The sequence below is a fragment of the Rutidosis leptorrhynchoides genome, chromosome 9 (genome assembly GCF_046630445.1).
Source record: "Rutidosis leptorrhynchoides isolate AG116_Rl617_1_P2 chromosome 9, CSIRO_AGI_Rlap_v1, whole genome shotgun sequence".
Lineage (NCBI taxonomy): Eukaryota > Viridiplantae > Streptophyta > Magnoliopsida > Asterales > Asteraceae > Rutidosis > Rutidosis leptorrhynchoides.
Window position 1 is genome coordinate 301,144,940 of NC_092341.1, and position 21,513 is coordinate 301,166,452.

The 21,513-nt window shown below is 32.0% G+C and overlaps 2 protein-coding genes and 1 non-coding gene across 3 annotated transcripts; all 3 read right to left on the reverse strand.

Moving 5' to 3' along the window:
* Positions 1–4,254: 4,254 nt before the first annotated feature.
* Positions 4,255–4,342, reverse strand: LOC139869607 (small nucleolar RNA R21). Its single transcript, XR_011766210.1, has one exon. It is a non-coding gene; the product is annotated as a small nucleolar RNA R21 (small nucleolar RNA).
* Positions 4,343–10,278: 5,936 nt separating this feature from the next.
* On the reverse strand, positions 10,279–12,041 carry LOC139866306 (HMG1/2-like protein). Its single transcript, XM_071854504.1, has 8 exons — positions 11,937–12,041; positions 11,791–11,836; positions 11,158–11,247; positions 11,005–11,062; positions 10,872–10,916; positions 10,702–10,782; positions 10,533–10,625; positions 10,279–10,449 (listed from the first exon to the last, which is right to left on the reverse strand). Exons 2-8 carry the CDS (start codon positions 11,826–11,828, stop codon positions 10,432–10,434), a joined length of 423 nt encoding a protein of 140 aa, XP_071710605.1. The 5' UTR covers positions 11,829–11,836; positions 11,937–12,041; the 3' UTR covers positions 10,279–10,431.
* A 1,624-nt stretch (positions 12,042–13,665) lies between these two features.
* Positions 13,666–16,304, reverse strand: LOC139868914 (uncharacterized). The gene is made up of 5 exons (XM_071857250.1): positions 16,222–16,304; positions 14,996–15,179; positions 14,682–14,888; positions 13,939–14,133; positions 13,666–13,836 (listed from the first exon to the last, which is right to left on the reverse strand). Exons 1-5 carry the CDS (start codon positions 16,302–16,304, stop codon positions 13,666–13,668), a joined length of 840 nt encoding a protein of 279 aa, XP_071713351.1.
* Positions 16,305–21,513: the final 5,209 nt, after the last annotated feature.

Genomic DNA, 21,513 nt, shown 5'->3' on the forward strand with positions numbered 1-21,513 from the left:
GTGGTAAATATATTTTGAACATACTTTGATATATATGTACTTATTTGTTATAGGTTCGTGAATCGACCAGTGGCCAAGTCTTACTTCCCGTCGAAGTAAAAATCTGTGAAAGTGAGTTATAATCCCACTTTTAAAATCTAATATTTTGGGATGAGAATACATGCAGTTTTATAAATGTTTTACGAAATAGACACAAGTAATTGAAACTACATTATATGGGTGAATGATTGAAGCCGAATATGCCCCTTTTGCTTGGTAACCTAAGAATTAGTAAACCGATCTACTAATTGACGCGAATCCTAAAGATAGATCTATTGGGCCTAACGAACCTCATCCAAAGTACCGGATGCTTTAGTACTTCGAATTCGTTTTTATCATGTCCGAAGGATTTCCCGGAATGATAGGGGATATTCTTATATGCATCTTGTTAATGTCGGTTACCAGGTGTTCACCATATGAATGAATTTTATCTCTATGTATGGGGTGTATATTGAAATATGAAATCTTGTGGTCTATTATTATGATTTGATAATATATAGGTTAAACCTATAACTCACCAACATTTTTGTTGACGTTTTAAGCATGTTTATTCTCAGGTGATTATTAAGAGCTTCCGCTGTTGCATACTAAAATAAGTACAAGATTTGTAGTCCATGCTTGTATGATATTATGTAAAAACTAAATTCAAGAAACTTATTTTTGATGTAATATATATTTTTATTGTAAACCATTATGTAATGGTCGTGTGTAAACGGTATATTTTAGATTATCATTATCTGATAATCTACGTAATGCTTTTTAAACCTTTATAGATAAAATAAAGGTTATGGTTGTTTTAAAAATGAATGCAGTCTTTGAAAAACGTCTCATATAGAGGTCAAAATCTCGCGACGAAATCAATTAATATGGAACGTTTATAATCAATATTAACGGGACATTTCATTTTCTGTCACTAAATTGCCCACATGTAATCTCACTTTTTCTGCCTTTTTGTCGTCTCCCTCTTTTTCTTGATTAGTTATTTTTCCTTTTTTGGACCTTAATGTTATGTATTTTTGCCAGTGCGATGTTTTAGCTGAAGTTTCTTCCTGAAGGTAAGTTGTAGTGCTTTCTTTTTTATGGATTTAAGTCGTAGTATAGTTTTTTTTTTTTTTTTTTTTTTTTTTTTTTCTCTTTGACTTGGGTGGTAGAAGATAGATAAATTTTGCAGTGAAATAGGTAAGGTAATAATTTGGTTTCCTGTTTGACTCAAAATGCATATCAGGTGGTAGAAGATTAATGAATTTTGTAGTGATATATCTTTCAATATATGTGGCAATTCATTATATGCACATCAAGTGTTTGACAAAATGACCAAATGAATAACTATAACGTCTTAGCGCATGATAATATACATTAGTGTTCGATTTGTATTTTTCTTGGTGATGTCTCTTTCTTTTTGTGCAACTTTAAGGCTGTATATAAACTTATTATTGAAAATAGAGGTAATGAATTGACGTTATTTTAATATGATCTCGTGGGTTTGCAGGGCGCAGATAGTTGGTTGTAGCTATTTATAACCTGGCTAATCGTTGTGTGCCCGAATCCAGTACAAATTCCAACTGGTGTGGTATTATGTATTTTTTTAATCAGTTGCCGGTGTATTGACCTGCCCCAAGTCGTCGTGTACCCACAACTACCTGTTTGATCATTTTTCAACCTCCCAGTTTTTCTCTCTCTAGATTTATTGTAGTAATTTCATATGTGGCATGTTTAGTAGTACTGTTCATATGTTTCAGAAAGTAAAAGATGACGATGCTGCTGTTGTGGATCAACTTAAGGGTATTGAGTCTGAAGTTAAAGGTTTTCTTTCAGTGACACGAAGAATGCTATTAACTCAATGTGAGGAGTTCTGTTTTCAAGTTCCCTTTAAAACTTGGAACATTTAAATCTCAAGGCTGCCGAAAAAACCTGGAACATTCACGCCTTCTCCATTGTCCAATACAAATCAATCATCTCTGATATATATTTTTTTTGAAAGGCATCATCTCTGAATAATTAAGCTGTTTTACACACCCGCAACTGTTTTATATACATATAAACCAACAGAAAGCACGACTCAAACTTCAAGTCTATCAACCTTTTGAAAGGCATCATCTTTGTTTTACATTCTGAATTTCTATACATATAGAGATTATGATTGATTTGATTTATGATTTAATCATTCGCATTGTAAGTATTCTTTCATGTTTTTGTATTTTGTAGGGTTGTTTGTCTACACTGTAACCTTCTATTAGACATAGTGACTTGAGTCAAAATATGCATCATCTTGGCGCACTCCTGGTGTTTGATAAAATGCCTCTAAGAATAATTAATGAATTGGTTGTTTTGAAGAAATAACGTTGCTTAACAAACTCAACTTGCAGGTTTGTATTTGGTTCTCATCTTCTTTTACTTTTACATTATTATAATTATTAATTTCATGCCTCGGTTTATATAATGATGATTTCGTTTCTAGTTCTTGGATATATAACAATTGATTCTTATAGTAAATGATGTTTTTGATCTCTACGAGGAGGTAATTAATACAATGAATATGTAGTTGTTATTTTTGTTGAAAGTTTGAGTAGGTTCCAGTTTTTAATTAATACTGTAATTAAGGTTGTATATCAGGGTTTTAACCATTTGTATACAAATTGATCATGATTGTTGATGTTGTGGGTTTGTATTCATTTTCCCTGTTACTGGAAAAACTCTTAATTAACTTTATATTTTTTTCTTGAAACCTTTTGTATTTTCATCATCCATATTCCTAAAGTTATGATCATTGTATTTGCAATCATCACTTATGTTTCAATCAAGTTGCCTTTGTTAGTTGTTTAAGCTTTATGACAAAGGTTAATATCAAGTTTTGTTAGTAGCATTTGAAAATTACAATACGTATTTTTTATTATGGAAAATCCAACTTCTAATTTAGTAGATAGTGAAACTAAAAGTTTCTACTACTTATTATGCAGGCTTCCAAACCCTCGAGGAGCTAAATTACAGGATATGTCTCCAAAGGTAGTGACGGATCCAGGAAATTTTTTCACTGGGGGCGAATTTATTTTCTAAAACGTAGAGATTTTTTTTGGTAAAATATGGAAGTTTTAGGGCAAAAATATAGAGTTTTTTGAACAAAATTTAGAGATTTTTGGGCAAAATACGAAGGTTTTGGGACAATATACGAAAGTTTTGGGACAAAATATGAAGAGTTTGGGGCAAAAAAAAAAATCCGCCTAGGTCAAAATCGAAAAACCGAATAAATTTACACTAAAAATTGCAAATCCACTGGAGACGAGCGCCCCACCCTGACCCTTCATAGGTCCGCCACTGGCCAAAGGTACTATGTATGACATAATTGCAATTGTTACTCATAATTCATTTGGTCTTGTTATAATTAGTTAACAATTACATGTGTTGCGTTTCACAAATTAAATTGTAGAATGATATATTTTATTCTTTATAATAATTTCAAAAAGAAACAGATGATTTAATTTCAATTGGCATTTTGAAAGAATTTTGGCCAAGGATTCCCGATAATATAGGATTAGATATACATGAAGTATAATGCAAAAGTTTTATTTAATTTAGTGTATACAACACATAAAGCATATTTGGTTGTGTACGACTAAAAGTTGTTGTGTACAGATCATCACCCTTACAAAAAAACAAACCATCATTGATGCATCTCTTTTTTTTTCCTCATGTTCTTCTCATGTATTTTCTAAACTTAAAATTATATCAATTTCACATTTCCACCAAGTTTATAATTGATCTTTTTAAACAATGGTTTTTAACCTAACCCGTGAATTCACGGGTCATTTCACTAGTTTTAAAACTAAAACTATTGAAATATATAGCAAACTCAGCAGATACGCAGTGTCTTAGTATTTGGTAGCAATCTGATCACATAATAAACATTGATAGTTTGACAAGACTATAGAAAACATTAAATACTCCTTTAATCTTTTTATTAGTTTACCAACTATTTTTAGGTATTCCTTGAATCGTTGGAGCAACAAATCAAAGCAAAACAACAAAAGCATTTCATAGAGCACATGTATATAAATTAAATTTGTAACAAATATGTATTAATTAACTCGAAGCATACGTATAATTACAATTAAATATGTACTATTCATCAACAGCCACAATACGGAAAATAACGGAGTATGAGATAGCAACATGAAAAACGAGCTTCAAATAATAATCAACTTTTCTTACAAATTATAAATCCCCTCAGAACAGAGTATTCATCAATATATAGTGATCAGTTCACTACTTTTAACGTTTAATTTGAATTATATTCCTCATAGGGGGCACAATATGCATCAGTGCAGATGCAACAAAAATTTGATAAATTAACAAATTGAAAAATACTCATAAAAACAAAGAATATTGAGACTAAATAAGCTGATATCAAAAACAAGTACATCTAATTATTCAACAGTATCAAATGAATTTCGTGTAAATAGTATAAGTTTAAATAGAATTAAAACACAAAATTAACATATGAATGAACACAAAATTGATAATTAACACATAAATAGAATCAAACTTGAGATCGATATAGGAACATCAGCGACGGAAAGGCGTAAACCCTATGGAGGTGCAACAACTGAAACACTGTGATTTGATGTACTTATACGAACATATATCATTCACAGGTGATATAAGTAGCAGCATTTTGTGCCCTAAAAATGTGAAGATGCTGAAATGTGATTTTAGGGCTGGGCCACTTATTGGGCCGGATGATTAGATACAAATTGTTCAAAATAGACTTTTTTTTTTTTTTTTTTTTTTTTTTTTTTTGGCTTCAAACAAAATACATTTTTTTTAAAAAAATTGTCTTTTTACACCATTCAGTAGACTAAATTTCTGTCTACCACATTTATCTGTCGTCTACTAACATTTTTACAAAGTAGTAGACAGTAACAACAAGGTAGTAGACAGTGAGAACAAAGCAGTAGACAGGCAATTACAAGGTAGCTGACCGTCTACTGCCTTGCTGTTACTGTCTACTACCTTGTTGTAGGTGTCGACACCAATAATACATATCAGTCGACACCTACAACAAGGTAGACAATAACAACAAGGCAGTAGACGGTCAGCTACCTTGTAATTGGCTGTCTACTGCTTTGTTCTCACTGTCTACTACCTTGTTGTTACTGTCTACTACTTTGTAAAAATGGTAGTAGACGACAGATAAAGGTGGTAGACAGAAATCCCGTCTACCGAATGGTGTAAAAAGGCAATTTTTTTTAAAAAGTGTATTTTTTTTGAAGCCTTTAAAAAAAAGTGTATTTTCATCAATTTCCCATACATATTTGGGTCATCCGGTTCCGGTTTATAAGAATACACATTTCAATATAGTTTTGTGTACGGAAAAAATTGTGGTTGTGGGCCTGTGGCATAACAAAATATTTTATATTCTAAAATCCACTAACTACATTTCAATTTCATTCATTTCCATATATATATATATATATATATATATATATATATATATATATATATATATATATATATATATATATATATATCAGCCATGAATAGGTCGGTGGCTACAGTAACTCCAGTGACGTCAGCATGACGTCATGCTGATACCAGCAATTTTGTCCTTTTGCTATTTTTTTAAAAAGAAATTTAGTCTTCTAAGCTCAACTTTTTGGCGGAACGAGTGGGCCAGTGACCTCTTCCTAGATATACTTTACGGGTGTTTCAATTTGCATTGTGAAAATTGATTGTGTGTTTAAGGTACTAATAGTCAGATAATCAACTGTATCAAAACACGATTTTAATAATCGGTGATTGAATTTAATTATGCCGCTTGATAACGTAATAATGACAACCAATTTTTAAGTGTTTGAGAGACTCCGATTATTGATAACTTATCAAGCAAAATTATCAAAACAACCCTTATTTTAATATAATAAAATGCATAAGTTTCATGTGTAATCAGTGTTGCAAAAAACCCGATTACTCGCCGATTAATCCCCAATTAATCATTTTTAAGAGCAATCCGTTCCGATTTCCAAAAATCCGTTTAATTAAACGGTTAACGTCAATTGATGGGTCAAAATCGAATTTGGTAATCAAAGTTGGTCAAAGTTAAAAATGGTTAACATTTTAACATGAATTATACTATAACTTTATAGTTTTTGAGCAAAATAGATAATTTTAGACAATAACGTTAGAGTTTATTTTTATATTTATGGTTTTTTCTATATTTACACGTATAATTTGTAAAATTTAGTATTTAAATGTATACAGTACAATCCGATTAATCCCCAATTAATCCCCGAATTACCGATTAATCCTTTTAAAGTTCCGGCCGATTAATCCCCCGAATAGCGAATTTTGCAACCTTGTGTGTAATACTTAATAATTTTTTAAAATTGTGCAAACTCATGATTTAAATTTTGTGGTAATATCCCACGTCGACTTGAGTGATACATATTTGGTGGCTTATAAATCTAGGTCTCCTCTTTCTTCAAACTAGTTCTTTCTTCAAAATAGTTTTTGATAGTGAGTTCTATACTTAGTCGCTTATATATAGGGATGACAATGGATCGGATATGGATCGGGTGACGCCGTATACATATCCATATAATCTTTGTTCATCCATATCCATATCTATATCCATTTAGTTTCAGGTCATCCATCCATGTCCATATCCAGTGGATTAAGCGGGTTAATGGATATCCAATGGATATTAAAATTTTGTTTTGATATAATCTAATATGCGATTAAAATAAAAACGCACTATAACAAAAACGAATATAATATGGCAAATTAAATTCTATCCATAAGAATGTGTAATCTTTTGTCGAAGATATAACAAAAATTGTTAAATTTACTACAAAACATAGATTATGAAAAATTAAATATGAAAATTGTAAGTTTGTTTTGTTAGATATACGTTTTTTATTGTAATATATTATAGTTATTTGTTATAGGGTTTAAAGCATAATGTAAATCTAACGCTAAATGAACTTGTAATAGTAAATATGTAAGCATATAACTATATTTATGTATTTGTATATGTATTTCGGGTGGTAATGGATATATTCATGGATGCAACTTTTCATCCATGTCCGTATCCATATCCATTTAGGTTCATCTATATCCGTGTCCATATCCATTTAGGTTCATCCATATCCATCACGAAGCAGGTGGATCAGGTGGATATCCACCGGATCAGGTGGTCATTGCCATCCCTACTTATATATAACCTAGTACGAGATAGTTTTATAATTAATGTAACGTTGATATGGGCTTAGTGTGTGATATACAAAACGTCGATAATTCAAACACCCCATGTCTAAAACTATTAACTATTAATTAATATTAATATTAATATTAATTGAAATATATTACGCAGTAGCTTATTTGTTCATAAGTAATGCTTAAATAGAATCTAATGTACATACATATGGTTTAATGGGTTAAATAAATTATACTAGGCGTGCAATACACAAGCTGAAAAAACTAGTTTTCATTATAAGTAGTAGTTGCCTGATAAAATAACAAATATTCCTATATTCCAGTATTCATTTTTACGTTGTTTCAAATTAATAGTTCATTTTATTTTATAAATAGATAAAAAAAATGTAATGAATTAATTTTCTCTTATATCATTCTTTTATGCATATAAATAAAAACAAAAAGTAAAAATAACAGGTATAACTGTAAAATTAACAACTAGTACACCGTGTATATTGATACGGATAAAATATATGAAGTGTGCTGCTATGATAAACTGTGACGGATGGAATCTATGAAGTGAAATGTTACGCTATGTTCAGCAGTTTTATTTTCAGAAAAAAAAATTATAATAAAAATAAAAATGAATTAAAAAGTAGAATTAAATTTAAAAAATTGGCATTTTTGAGTTCTAGTAAAAATAAAGGAAAAAAGTGAATGAATATTTTTTGTCAATTTTCCTTTCATTCTTTAGAAGTTTTTAATTTCATTCTCTCATTTTTTTTTTTTCTTTTTTTCATTTTTACCGGCATGTTAAGGCCACTTGCTATCATACAACCCTTTCACTATCATTTTTCCTGCCACATCAGAACAAAACCTTTAACATTCCTTTCATTAAATACTCACTATCATATACTCCATTTCAAACTTTAACACATTTAAATTTATTAAACAAATACACACATGATTTAAATTGGGACCCACACACCTCCTTTCACAATCCGTTACTACCTTCACTAACGGGCCTTTTAACAATTTGCTGGCGGTGGTGGTCACACGGTGGCGGTCCTGTGGCGATGGTGGTGGCGAATCATAACAAGTGGCCTAAGAATTACTTACGAAGCATTAAGTCAAATATGTGGAATCAAAAAACCTAAGAAAAGACACCCTATACTAGCTGCACAAATATATGCAGAATATAGAATGACCCGCGGGAATCGAACTCGTCTAGATTCCAACCCAGATAATAACCTGCTTACACTTCGCCTATTACCTACTTGATTCTCTTTCTTGAAAAAACTTTGCAGCCTTACAGAAAAAATGAAGCTATAAAGAAGTTTAGTGTATGAATATGAAGTACTTAATTTCTCCTTTTTAAAAGTTGAGTTTGGAATCACTGACGGGAATAGAAACCACCAACTCGATTATTTTCCATGTACATATGAAGTACATATGTGTTTTAGGCAGAAACTCGAATAGCATAACATGGACCCGATCCATCAATCTATACAGTCACATGGATCGGGTCAAATTCATGCGTATCGGTCACTATTTGACTTAAACCGTGTCCCATACACTTATTGGGGTTGACCCATTAATATTTAACACAAACACTAATCTGGAAGAGCTGTCTATGGTAACGACGGCATAGTACGACGGCGGTGATTGCTCTATATGGTTTCGGAATTATTAAAGGTGAATGAGAACAGATAGGCTGCTAGGGTTACGGTGAATTATACGCCAGTGATAGCTTGGGTTTTGGCATCATGAAATCAGAGGTTGATCTTTCATGTATCGAATAAAGCTCTAACCTCTGTTTTTTTAACAAACTATCAGTACTCTTTAACATTTTTTTTTTTTTTTGTAAATGCTGACTGTTGGAATTTATTCAGTATAAAGCATTTAGCAGTAGTCTACTTGAAATGCTCTTTAAGTTATGGCAGTTTCTCACATTTAACCGTTTAACCTCAATCGTTGGAGGGAACTCGTTTAAAGTATGTAATCTTTCTAAATGACCGTACAGGTTAAGATTAGAAAGATCTATCAAGGTTGCTAGCAGCCCTATAACTAGCTCTGACGCTCGATCCCCGCCATCTATTGATATCAACCTCAAAGACTGAAGATTGACCAACTTTGTAAAGCATTTAAACAAGATTTTGGATTTTGGTGTTCATTTGGAACTTAATACCCAATTCCCTAAGGTTAAGCAGCTTGGTAAAAACTTCGTTTACAGGTATCTTCTCGTCTAAAACCAATCCCCATGATGTAACGAGAGTTGAACAACAGCTAGGTGTTATTCTTTTATTGTATATCTTTTCCCCTAAAAATAACGATTACTACTAAAATTAGGAACATTCATCAATAAATGAAGGCACCTCAAAACCAATACATCCATTCCAAACAAAACGGCTCACTAAAAGTATACATGCTAGTACAAAAACAACTGGACCTAGCTAACTCAGTCCTAACCGAGCCACATCAGAAACGCAACGCCTAAACCAAAAAGGCATAACCAAACAAAATGGATCAAGACATGAGAAGGACGCCAAAAATAAACAGCCTAAGAAGCCTAAGTATCCGGCTTTGGAAGACCCTTTTTGGTTCGTTTCATCAAGATGTGACGTCATCACATCTATCTTGTGCAAACACCTTTGCCTCCTCGATTTGGAAATGAATAACTAAAGACGTTGGAAGATTTATTGCTAATATGGTAAAATCTATCTATATGCATTTAGTGCGTATGAATCAACGTAAATATATACAGCTGAATAGTCATAAAAAAACGTCACAAACAAACATGCATATAAATGCAACTCACTCAAAAGACCCATTTTATGGTAGTTTCCCACCAAACTTCATTAATAGTACAGCAACACACTCAAAAGACCCAATTAAGACCACTACTTTTTTAAAAGACTACTACATGGAGATTAACAAAAAATAGTTTCCTAAACACCATAATGCACTTCGTAAAGTAGTTGCCTAAACACAAATATTGATTAAAACAGAAATCATAAAAACTAAAGCAATAAAACTAACTTGTTCTCTCTATGCACCATAATAGCAATACTATCAAATACTATTCCATTACCAAGATAACATAGTCAACATATTCGTTAATAAAAAGGTCTAGCCTTTGCTACTAGTATTTAAAAACTACAAAGGAGACATAATTCAGATTGTTCATTACATGGAGTGCCCACTTCAGTCATCATCTTCATCCTACAAAACAACATCAAACAAAGCATCAAATCATAGTTTTCAAAAACTTGATAATTAAAACTACAAAACTTTATAAAGCATACCTCCTCACTGCCCTCCTCATCATCTTCATCATTAACCTCTGACTTTGACTTGTCAGAATCTTCCTCCTCAACATCATTAGCAGTACCATCAGTCTAATTCAAAAACCAACAATCAGTACTAGTAACAAATTAACACCATAACATGTAATGAGCATCAACAATAAAATACCTGTTTCTTGTTGTAGGCAGCCATGGTTTTCTCGTATTCCTTCTTTCGTTTCTCAGCTTTGGCAACATAAGGTGCCTTGTCCTGCAACAAGATTACATAATCAAATTAACCACAATTTACAAATCTTCAAGCTCTACATAAACATTACAACAAATATAGATTTAACTTACAGATTCAGACATTGATTTCCATGCAGCACCTCCAGCTTTGCCAACCTGTTGCATTTTTCAGTACAATCATATAATAAAAAATGATCCAAACAAACTTATGACAAATCTAAGTATTCATATGAAAGATACTTACAGCAGCAACTGATTTGTTACCAGGGTTTTCTTCCTTAAAAGTCTTCCTAAACTCCTCCCTTTACAATATCATATGCACAAGTCAATAAATAAACTTAAAGAATTGTGTATAAGTGAATACAAATTATTCATGTATGAATCAAAAGCTATTTACATGAAAACAAAGAAAGCGCTAGCGGGTCGTTTAGGCTTGTTTGGATCCTTTCCAGCCTTTCCTTTAGGTGCTGATTTCTTCACAGCTAGCCTACAATGAAGAAGCACAATACGCATAAATTAACAAATTAAGCTAACAAACAAAAATGATAAAATAAACATACACCCCTAAAGCTCTAATGGAGTAATCTATGTCAAGGTATAACTATAAATTCAATAAAAAAAAATCTATTGAATATGAAAAAGGTAATATTTATATTATATCACAAAATATCATAAGTGAAATTACCGATCAAATCATGATGACCTAAAGCAAGCATAAAATTTAAAACTAATAATTTATGCTAAAATACGGGGAAAAATCAAATCCAGATCTGATCAAAACTCATATAACTTGAAAACAATTTGATGATAACTAGAATTAAAAAATCACAAAACTAAATCTAATTACGATAAATCTGAAGAAAAAAATAAGATGAAAATCTGTTAAATCACAAGAATCGTTGAAAATCGATTATTTTAAAAAACATAAAACATAATCGAATAGATAATTAAATAAGCATAGATAATCACTAAAACCTAACGAATCGAAACATGCATAGTTTAGTACAAATTATATATAAAAAAATCATACTTTGCATCGGCTTTTTTGGTTGATTTTCCTCCTTTCATCGTCGGTTCTGTAAATTCGAACAGATATAGAGCAAAATCAATACACAAAACGAGTAAATAAACAAAAATAAAGAGCGAAAGTGTGAAAAAATAAGTAAGCGAACGTACCTAGAGAGTGAATTAAGAGTTTTTTTTTTAGGGTTAGGGTTTGTGTGACTGTGAGAGTGCGATGAAGAGAAAGGGTTAGAAAGGGGGCGAACTTATGTAAGGTGTTATTTGGGCGGGATTTATTAAAAATAAATGAAAAGTTGAGAGGCCTTTTTATGTTTTCAGACTTATCAAACAATTTTGGGTTCCCGCGCTTTTGGGCCCAACTAAAAATTCATTCAGATTTTGTTTTCCCACTCGAAATTTTATTTTGAATATCTTTTTTTAACATGTTCATGTAAATTGTATTTCCTTTCTTTAGTGAAATTTATTCAGCTCTCATGTTTTTTTTTTTTGAAAAGCAAAATTAATTATTATTAATAAAAATGGAGTTACAGGTCCCTATATATATCTATATCTATACAATATTGAAACGGAAGTACAATTATTGGAGGCTATTATATCACAAGTAACCAACGAAGACCATAACATTGTTATATGTTCTTTCTTAGAATATGAAGAAAAATGAGAAGGTTAATTACGAGAAAGACGATATTTGGTAATCGGTTTAGTTTGAATGTGATAACATGGTTGTTAGGGCGAAATGAGTCGACAAAATCATATTTATTTAGATATTTAGATGTGAGTAAATTGCGATATTAGATTGTCATTTATAGATCTTGATATCAAATGTAACTATTACGGAGTATAATATTATGAATAATATTATAATTACTGTCCTTTTAGGAACGATAAATGCGCATGTTACTTGATTTAATTCCTTTTTTGTTCACAGTATTCCTTATAATTTTGTAAGTTAACTAGTAGTTCGTGTGGTTAACAACGTGAACTGAGTAAAATCATCCGCGATAGCTTGATTATTTAAATGTATATGTGCAATAATCCGCATCTAAATATTGTCATTCTTATCGCACCCCCTAATTTACTAAAGATTTCTCATGTTTCTCTATAAGTTGTCTACTACTTAATATACATTGCCCGATGCAAATACATAAAATCGTGAAGAGCAAAATATTATTACTATGGATTGATAACAAATATTAAACTAGTGTACCAAACTAAAAACTAGTAAAATTTAAACCTAATGCATATAAACATTTCTCAGAAACAAGTGAGAAATATATAGAAAAGGGAGGCATTTTAATGTTTATCGACACAATTGGCAATCGGCGATGTTTGGGCTTGAAATAAGCCCAAGCCACTAAAAACCCCCCTTTCTAAGATGTTGATCCGCCTAATATATATATACGGACTATTACATTTTGTCATTAACAAAGGATTTATTTATAATTATAATATAGGTTGATAGGTTGATTTGATACTGTATAAGATAAGATTTTTACTGTTATTTATTTATAAATATAATAAAAAAATACCAAAAATTTCCACATATATAAATTGAACAATGTTGAGCTACAGCTGATGTAATAAAAAAACCAACTTTAATTGCTGAAAAAATCAATATAAATATTGATACATGTGATTCTCAAAGTATACAAACATAGCATTCGACTTACAATAAATTTTTACACTTTGTATATATGTATACATAGATATACATAGACTAGTAGTGAAATATTGTATGTGTATTTCCATTTGACAAGAATAGTTATACAAGCATTTATTCATATGTATTATAGATTATATTATATTATATATAGATAGATAGATATAAATTATGGATTAGATAATTATGTAATTAAAGTAAAGGAAAACATTGATATCCAATCTAGTATAACTTATATGTATTTATATCATCATTTATCTTAACGTCTGGAGTAACATAGTAATTGATCGTTTTCTCCCACCATAATCCCCTTTCAATGTATGTCTCATGAATACTCGCTTCTTCGGTATCTTTGATACTTAACGCGATTGTGCTTCTAGTCCCATAACGCCCCTATAGCAATAAATAAAGTGATACGTAAGTTATAAATGTGTCGATTTAGAGGTTATAAGTTAAAAAAAAAAAAAAAAAAAAAAAAAAAAAAAAAAAACCTACCAATGGAGTGTCTACTTCGACAAATATCGAACTTAGGTGGTGCTCCCAATCAAGTGAACAAATATTAGGTAATTGACTCATGTCGGCTTTCGTGGTATCTCTCATTAATTTGTTGATCAAGTCCTTTATTGGTAGATCTTCATCCTCATCGTATGTGCTAAGTATTTTTTTAAAATTCAGTTTCAAACGTTGAACCTAGATTTTAAGATGTTCATAATTAATGGGGGATTAAGAATAGATAGTAACCGGATACCAATCTTTCAAAACCCCAATATCACATATAAAGAAGAACCATCGCAAGATATTTTAGTGGTTGTCCTGATATTTCACAAAGATTCACAAAATAAAAAGTAACATATTTTGAGGTGAGCAGTAAAAAGGTCAAAAGGGTCGCGAAAGATTATCGGATAACCTGTTTTGGCATGTTCAAAATCATTGTTATATATATCGAAATGAAGTATGGAGTAAGCCTTTAGAGAACTTTCTTATATAGAACTTAACAAGGTAACCCAACAAAGTAAACAAGCTAGAACAATTAAATAAGCAATTTATTTATCAATTATAGAATTGTATTGGAACATTAATGTACAGAGTAATATTATAGCACTCCGTACGACCGTACGTGTTTCGGTCTTGTTGGCACGGGCACTTGTGTTGAAATATGGGCCAGTATGAGCCCAATATGTTTAAATTAACTTTATAAGTTTGATAAGTCATGAATTTAAAGTAAGAAAATTTGTGACCTTGGGCCAAGGTGAATCAAGCTTGGCATTGGAGAGAACGTGGATGCCTGGTTGAACTTGTTGAACCGTTGGGGGTTCACTTTTTGGTCTATTTGATATATAAAACATCTTGTTGGAAGAAAGATCAAGGGTTATGAGGTTGAACCCATTGTACTCATGAACCTCTTTCACCAACTCCTTTGCAAATTCCTCTGAACTCTTTTTGCTCTACAAGTCAATTAAGTTCATCACATTTAATCAAGATCCTTCTTAATTACTTAATATGTGTATAATTAGGAAGTGTAAGAATGAATTAGTTAAGATCGAGTGTTTACCTCCAAGAACCGCAATGGAAGGTCTCCTCGACTCTTGGCTTCCGGGAGAGTGTGAAGCTCCAAGACATTAGTAAGAAACGAGACTCGACCGTCTCTTTTACATGCCAACCATGTACCTCCCGCCACCTCGTCTCTCCCTCCTAATATCTCGCCACCCTCCCACCACCCAACCGCTTTCGTTGGTCTTCCATAACAAAAAATAAACAAAGGTTTTGATGAGGACCAACAATAGATCGATGAAAGGTGGTATGGAAACAACAATGATGATTGTATAAACTCAAAGGGTCCCGAGGTGTGCTAATTATATTGAGACTGTTTACCTCAATAACGCATCAATTCTATAAATATATAAGTTTTATAGTTAAATTTAGTGGTGAATTATACTACGTACAATTTTGAATGATACTATGTACAAACAAAAACACAAAGTAGTACGGGGTCTTAAAAACTCATACCTTATAATGTAGATCGGCCACTGACAACATAAAAACATAAAAAAAAAAAAAAAAAAAAAAAAAAAAAACCACCCGAGTTCAATTCATGGCTATGTCAAATTGTTCAAAAAAGGAGTGTGACTAGAGGGTGCGCATAATGCGCAAATTGATTACCCGAGAATTTACCTTCTATGGGGAGCCAATGTGCTCGTTCATAGGAGGCTTTCCTCGCTTACAAAAAAAAAAAAAGTGATAATAAATAGTACTCCGTATTGTTTAAGTGAATAAACGTTATGATTAGTTAATATAGTTACTATACATAGACATGATATTATCGGCTATAGTCTATATTTCACATTTACTATCGTTTAAAGAAAACCATTCAAGACACAAGGTTTGTGTAATAACGACACACAATATAACTTAATCCTTAACAAGGGTCGGATAAAGAGATGTTGTATCATAAGTCATAACTCATAAATAGCACTGATAAACAAAGATACCAAAATAAATGAGACATTCCTAATAATTATGTTTAGAAGGCTATATCCCTGCACATGTAATACACATGTGACATCCGGGTAACCCAAACATGAAAACCTTTGAACTTTTTTGAGTGGTGAATTGAATAATAGTTGAAATGAATGGTTTGCAAGTGATATTGACGTGCAATTGAAGTGACAGTGAGTAATGTACGATACAATATCATCTAGTTACCGCTCTTGTTTAATAGATAATGAGCATATTATATACTAGCTAGTACAGTATATGCTTATTAATTATATGAATTACCTGTGGTGATACTCATCTCTGTTAAGCAAAAGAAGGAAAGGGTAGAGAGGGTGAACTTGCCAAGCAAACACTACAATGCACATCTTCAATTAGTCTTTCAAATTAAAATGTAATGGAAACTTTGATAATGCAGAGTTTAGTTTCATCATCAGGGTGGTATGTTTGTGTGTTTATATGCATACCATGTTGTGAAATATTACTATAATGGTCCCTTGACTATTACCTTGTCTAACATTTGTCGTAAAACTTAAAGACTAAAACATTGAATGACTACCGAGTCCTACTATAAATAATGTAATGTTAGTAGACGTTGAGGGACCATATATAAAGTTTTTGGATTCTTGAGGGACTGATGGAAGTGGGGATGAGATTGGAGTATAGGAGGTGGCAAGTAGCAACTCCATTGAAGGTTGCTTTCTTTGATCGGTTTTATTAAAAGAGTCATGTGCACAAAATAATTTCATCCATTAATACTTGAACAAAATCAATTGATTTAGTTATTAGGTGGTTATGTTTTAACTTTTTTCTTAAACCTTTATAACTCCATTATTTATGTAATACCCCGTCAAAATCGACTAACGGCGTATTAACTCTGATCCAACAGTTAACGGTCACGCCCTCTATATGAGACGTTTTCGAAAAGCATTCACATTAAAGTTTAATAAACAATGTCATTATGTAACGACCCGGCTTTTTCAACTTGCTTTTGTGCTTTCGCGAAACTGCGTATATGTACGTACTGAGCTAGTTTATGCTCTGGGATCTTATTTAATGATTAACTACTTTCATTAATACCTTACAACGGGCTATTAAGTGTGTAATCACTTAACTTGATCACCGGAAGCCCTTATGACCGTTAGTGTCACTTGACGTTTCGAACAAACTGCGTACTGCGTACACGTTTAACTTTTGTCGTAATCGGAATATTATGACTACAAAATATTAACTATTATTTTATAATAATAATTACTTGGGTTTTTAGATGCTTAATTACGCTTAGTAATTTACTTATGCTTACTAGTTAGTCTTGTTGGACTTTTTACCTTATTGGACCTTAGCCCACCCTACACTAGTTAGTGGACTATTTAATTAGCGCAATTATTAATAGCTAGTGACCCATTAATAAGTAAGACAAATGCCCATTTATTAGAGGGAACATGCTAGCATTTTTGTCAAGTATTATCCTTAATGTTGCATGGGATCCTAACATAAGCACCAACTTTAGACAACCATTAACCATAAAGCAAAAGGTTGTCCCCCTTGTTCCCCCCATGTTCCCACGTTTTTAACACCACCACCACCTCCTCACCATCTATAAATACTAGCCTTATTTCATCAATTTTACACTTGCTTTCATTTGTAATTCACACACACACACTCTCTAATTCTCTCTAGTTCTTTCTCTCTCTAAAAGTGTAAGTATTTTGAACTTTTCTTATTCTTCTCCTTCTCATCACCACGAAATCATCATCATCATTTAAAAGTCTTGCTTTTTAGCTTTGATCTTGATTACATCTTGTAGATTCAAACTTGAATTTGAATCCTTCAAGAACATGGAAGATTCAAGCTTTCTAGCTTTGAATCTTCACCTACTTTGTAGATCTAAATCTTTTTACTTTAATCTTGTTATTTTGTTATAAAGATTCAAACTTGTGTTTGTAATCTTCATGTAACTTAAAGATCCAAGCTTTATGCTTCAAGATCTTCAAGAACAACCAAGATGCAAGCTTTCTAGCTTGGATCTTCATATCTTTTGTTGGATCTAAGTTTTCTAACTTATGATCTCATTATTTTGTTATAAAGATCAAAACTTGTGTTTATGGTCTTCATATAACTTAAAGATCTAAGCTTTATGCTTCAAGTTCTTCAAGAACACTAAAGGTTCAAGCTTTCTAGCTTTATGACCTTATAACTTGTGTGAAAGGGATCCAAGCTCTCTAGCTTAGGGTTCCATCACTTCATTTGACTTAGATTATGTTCATACTTGCTTGATTGAGGTAAAGTTTATAGCTTTATTGTAAATGTAACTTGTAATTGTGTTAAGACTAAGGATATGATGTAACTTTGGTTCATCATCCATCTAAGACTCTTAAATGAGTTGTGTTCTTACTTGGTCTTAACTTATTATGTGTTGATGGTGGAATCTTGGTCAAGGTGATGCTAACCCATCAACGATTTGTACACTTGAAGTTACAAGCATCAAGGATGAGAACCGTGATGAGCATCAAGCAATAAGAACCCCACCGGAGCACTTGTTTACTGTTTTTTGGGATCTGATCTGTAACCTGGGCTACTGTAAAGTTTATTTTCAGTTAGTTCGTTTCGAGTAGATAATTTTACGTTTAGGCCTCGTCTTAATCCGAGCTAAGGTTTAGGATTTACGGCCCTCCGAAAGTTACTACGCCGTTGTAGCGTTGTGCTGAAATTTCTGACCTACTCGCACTTAAACCGTCGCCGCGGTCAAAAGAAGACGAGTTAGGTTCTGAAAATTGGTCAGAGGTTAGGGTACTCATATACGGAGCTATAGCCACTGACTACGCGTCTTTTCGATTTACATAGAGATCGTAACAGCTGACCGAAGTCAGTCTATTGTTTCGATCTCTATTCTTGTCAAACTTACTTAGCTTTTATGATGATGAATGATGATGATGATGACACTTAAACTTATTTTATGCACTATTAGAACTTATAAATACAACCTACTGACCTAGTAATCTTTGATTTAGGTTGACGACCTTTCGGACCGACTTACTACTTGCACACTTTCGTATCGACTTGTATTGCTTATTCACTGTGAGTTATAGCATCCCTTTTTACTTATACTATTTTTGGGACTGAGAATACATGCGCTTTTTATGTTTTACTTATTTGACACGAGTACTTAAACTTTACATATGTGTGGGTTATATAACGGCATAAAGATTCCCCTTAGCACGGTAACGTTTAACTATTGGTTTTTGAACCGGTAGACGCGAATATTAGATATGGATCCATAGAGTTTGACATCCCCACTCGGGCTAGTCGCGCTAGCATTTAACGGGTGTTTAATACTTCGAGGACATACGCACTCGCCAGGTGTACTTTTAGGGGGTGATATTTTTACGTTAAGTCTAGTTACCATGTGCCCACGGTTATACATATACTTTTCATACTGTTTTGAAACATTGAAATCTCGTGGTCAATCTTATATTATTGTTACAACTTAAACTATAGCTCACCAACATTATTGTTGATGTTTTTAAGCATGTTTTCTCAGGTGCTTAGAGGTTTGTTGCTTCCGCTGTTAGACTAGCTGTCATGCTGTTTAGATTTGCTGTCTTGCTGTTAAGGACCTGCTGTGCTAGAATTCCGCTGCATAATCTTAGAGATGTCTCAATTATGGAACTTTTTTTTTTGCATTCGTAACTTATGTTATTTTCAAAAATAATGACTTTGTAACGACCTTTGTGTCACGTTATCTTTTGTAAACGCTATGTCTTTTTATGAATGCAAACTGGTTTTCAAACAGCATATAGTATTTGACCGTGTAAAGATCCTGTTGTTGACGAATCGTACACGATGGTTTTGTACGGGGCGTCACACATTAAATAAGTGTACTTCAAAATAGTTTAACCGAAATAACCAATATAAATGACTTTCGAGGATTGTTTAAATAAACGAAAAGATTTCATAATGCGAATGTATATTATTAATCTTGAGAAAAATAGTAAATAATGATGGACTCCACTTGATAATGCTAAAAACGAACATATATTTCATAGCATTATCCTTCAAGAAAGACAAGCTTTTGGTTGCAATTGTTCTATTTACAAGTGATATTAGTTTAAATAATAAAAGGTGAAGACAAAAGACAGATTCGACGATTTGAAGACGCAAATGACCAAAACGCTAAAAAATACAAAGTACAATCCACGAGGTTCAATTTATTGATGAGAAAAGTCTAAAAGTTACAAGAGTACGAGCCGCAAAACGCAAAGTACAAGATATTAAATAGTACGAAAGGACGTTCGAAAATCCGGAACCGGGACATGAACCAACTATCAACGCGCGACGCAACGGAGCTAAAATTACGAGTCAACTATGCATAAGAATGTAATATACGTAGTAATATATATATAATTATATAAAATTATATATATTATATTATATATTAAATTAATCACAGCAGCCCACGTTTAAAATGAATTGTGACCAGTATTTGACGGCCATGCGATCGCATGGCCAGCATGAAGAAAACTCATGCGATCGCATGAGCCCAGGAGCTTGGTCACATCTATAAATTCAGCAGTTTTTCGGACGAATGATGCACAATATAATTTAATCTCACACACACACATACACACACACACACACACACACACACACACACACACACACACACATATATATATATATATATATATATATATATATATATATATATATATATATATATATATATATATATATATATATATATTATAATATTAATTTAAGATTAATAATAATAAGGTTATGTTAGCGAATGTTGTAAGTGTGTACGTCAAAATTCTGTCCGTGTAACGCTACGCTATTAATACTCATTGTAAGTTATGTTCAACCTTTTTAAATTAATGTCTCGTAGCTAAATTATTATTTTGCTTATTTAAATCGAAGTAATCGTGATGTTGGGCTAAATATTAAAGACGGGGTTATTGGGCTTTGTACTATAATTGGGGTTTGGACAAAAGACCAACACTTGTAGAAATTAGACTATGGACTATTAATGGGCTTTATAATTGTTTAACTGAATGATAGTTCGTTAATTTAATATAGAGATTTACAATTTTATGTATCTATAAATAACCATATACACTCGATCGGACACAATGGGCGGGATATTTATAAGTACTAATAATCGTTCATTTAACCGGACACGGGAATGGATTAATAGTCAATGGATTCATTAAAACATGGGTGAATTATGTACAAGGACACTTGGCGTAATTGTTAACAAAGTATTAAGACCTTGTTACAGTTTAAGTCCCCAATTAGTTAGAATATTTAACTTCGGATATAAGGATAATTTGACGAGGACACTCGCACTATATATTTATGACTGATGGACTGTTATGGACAAAAACCAGATGGACATATCGAATAATCCAGGACAAAGGACAATTAACCCATGATAATAAATTAAAATCAACACGTCGAACATCATGATTACGGAAGTTTAAATAAGCATAATTTCTTTATTTTATATCTTATCGCATTTTTAATTATCGTAGTTTTAATTATTGCAATTTTATTTTACGATCATTTTATTTATCA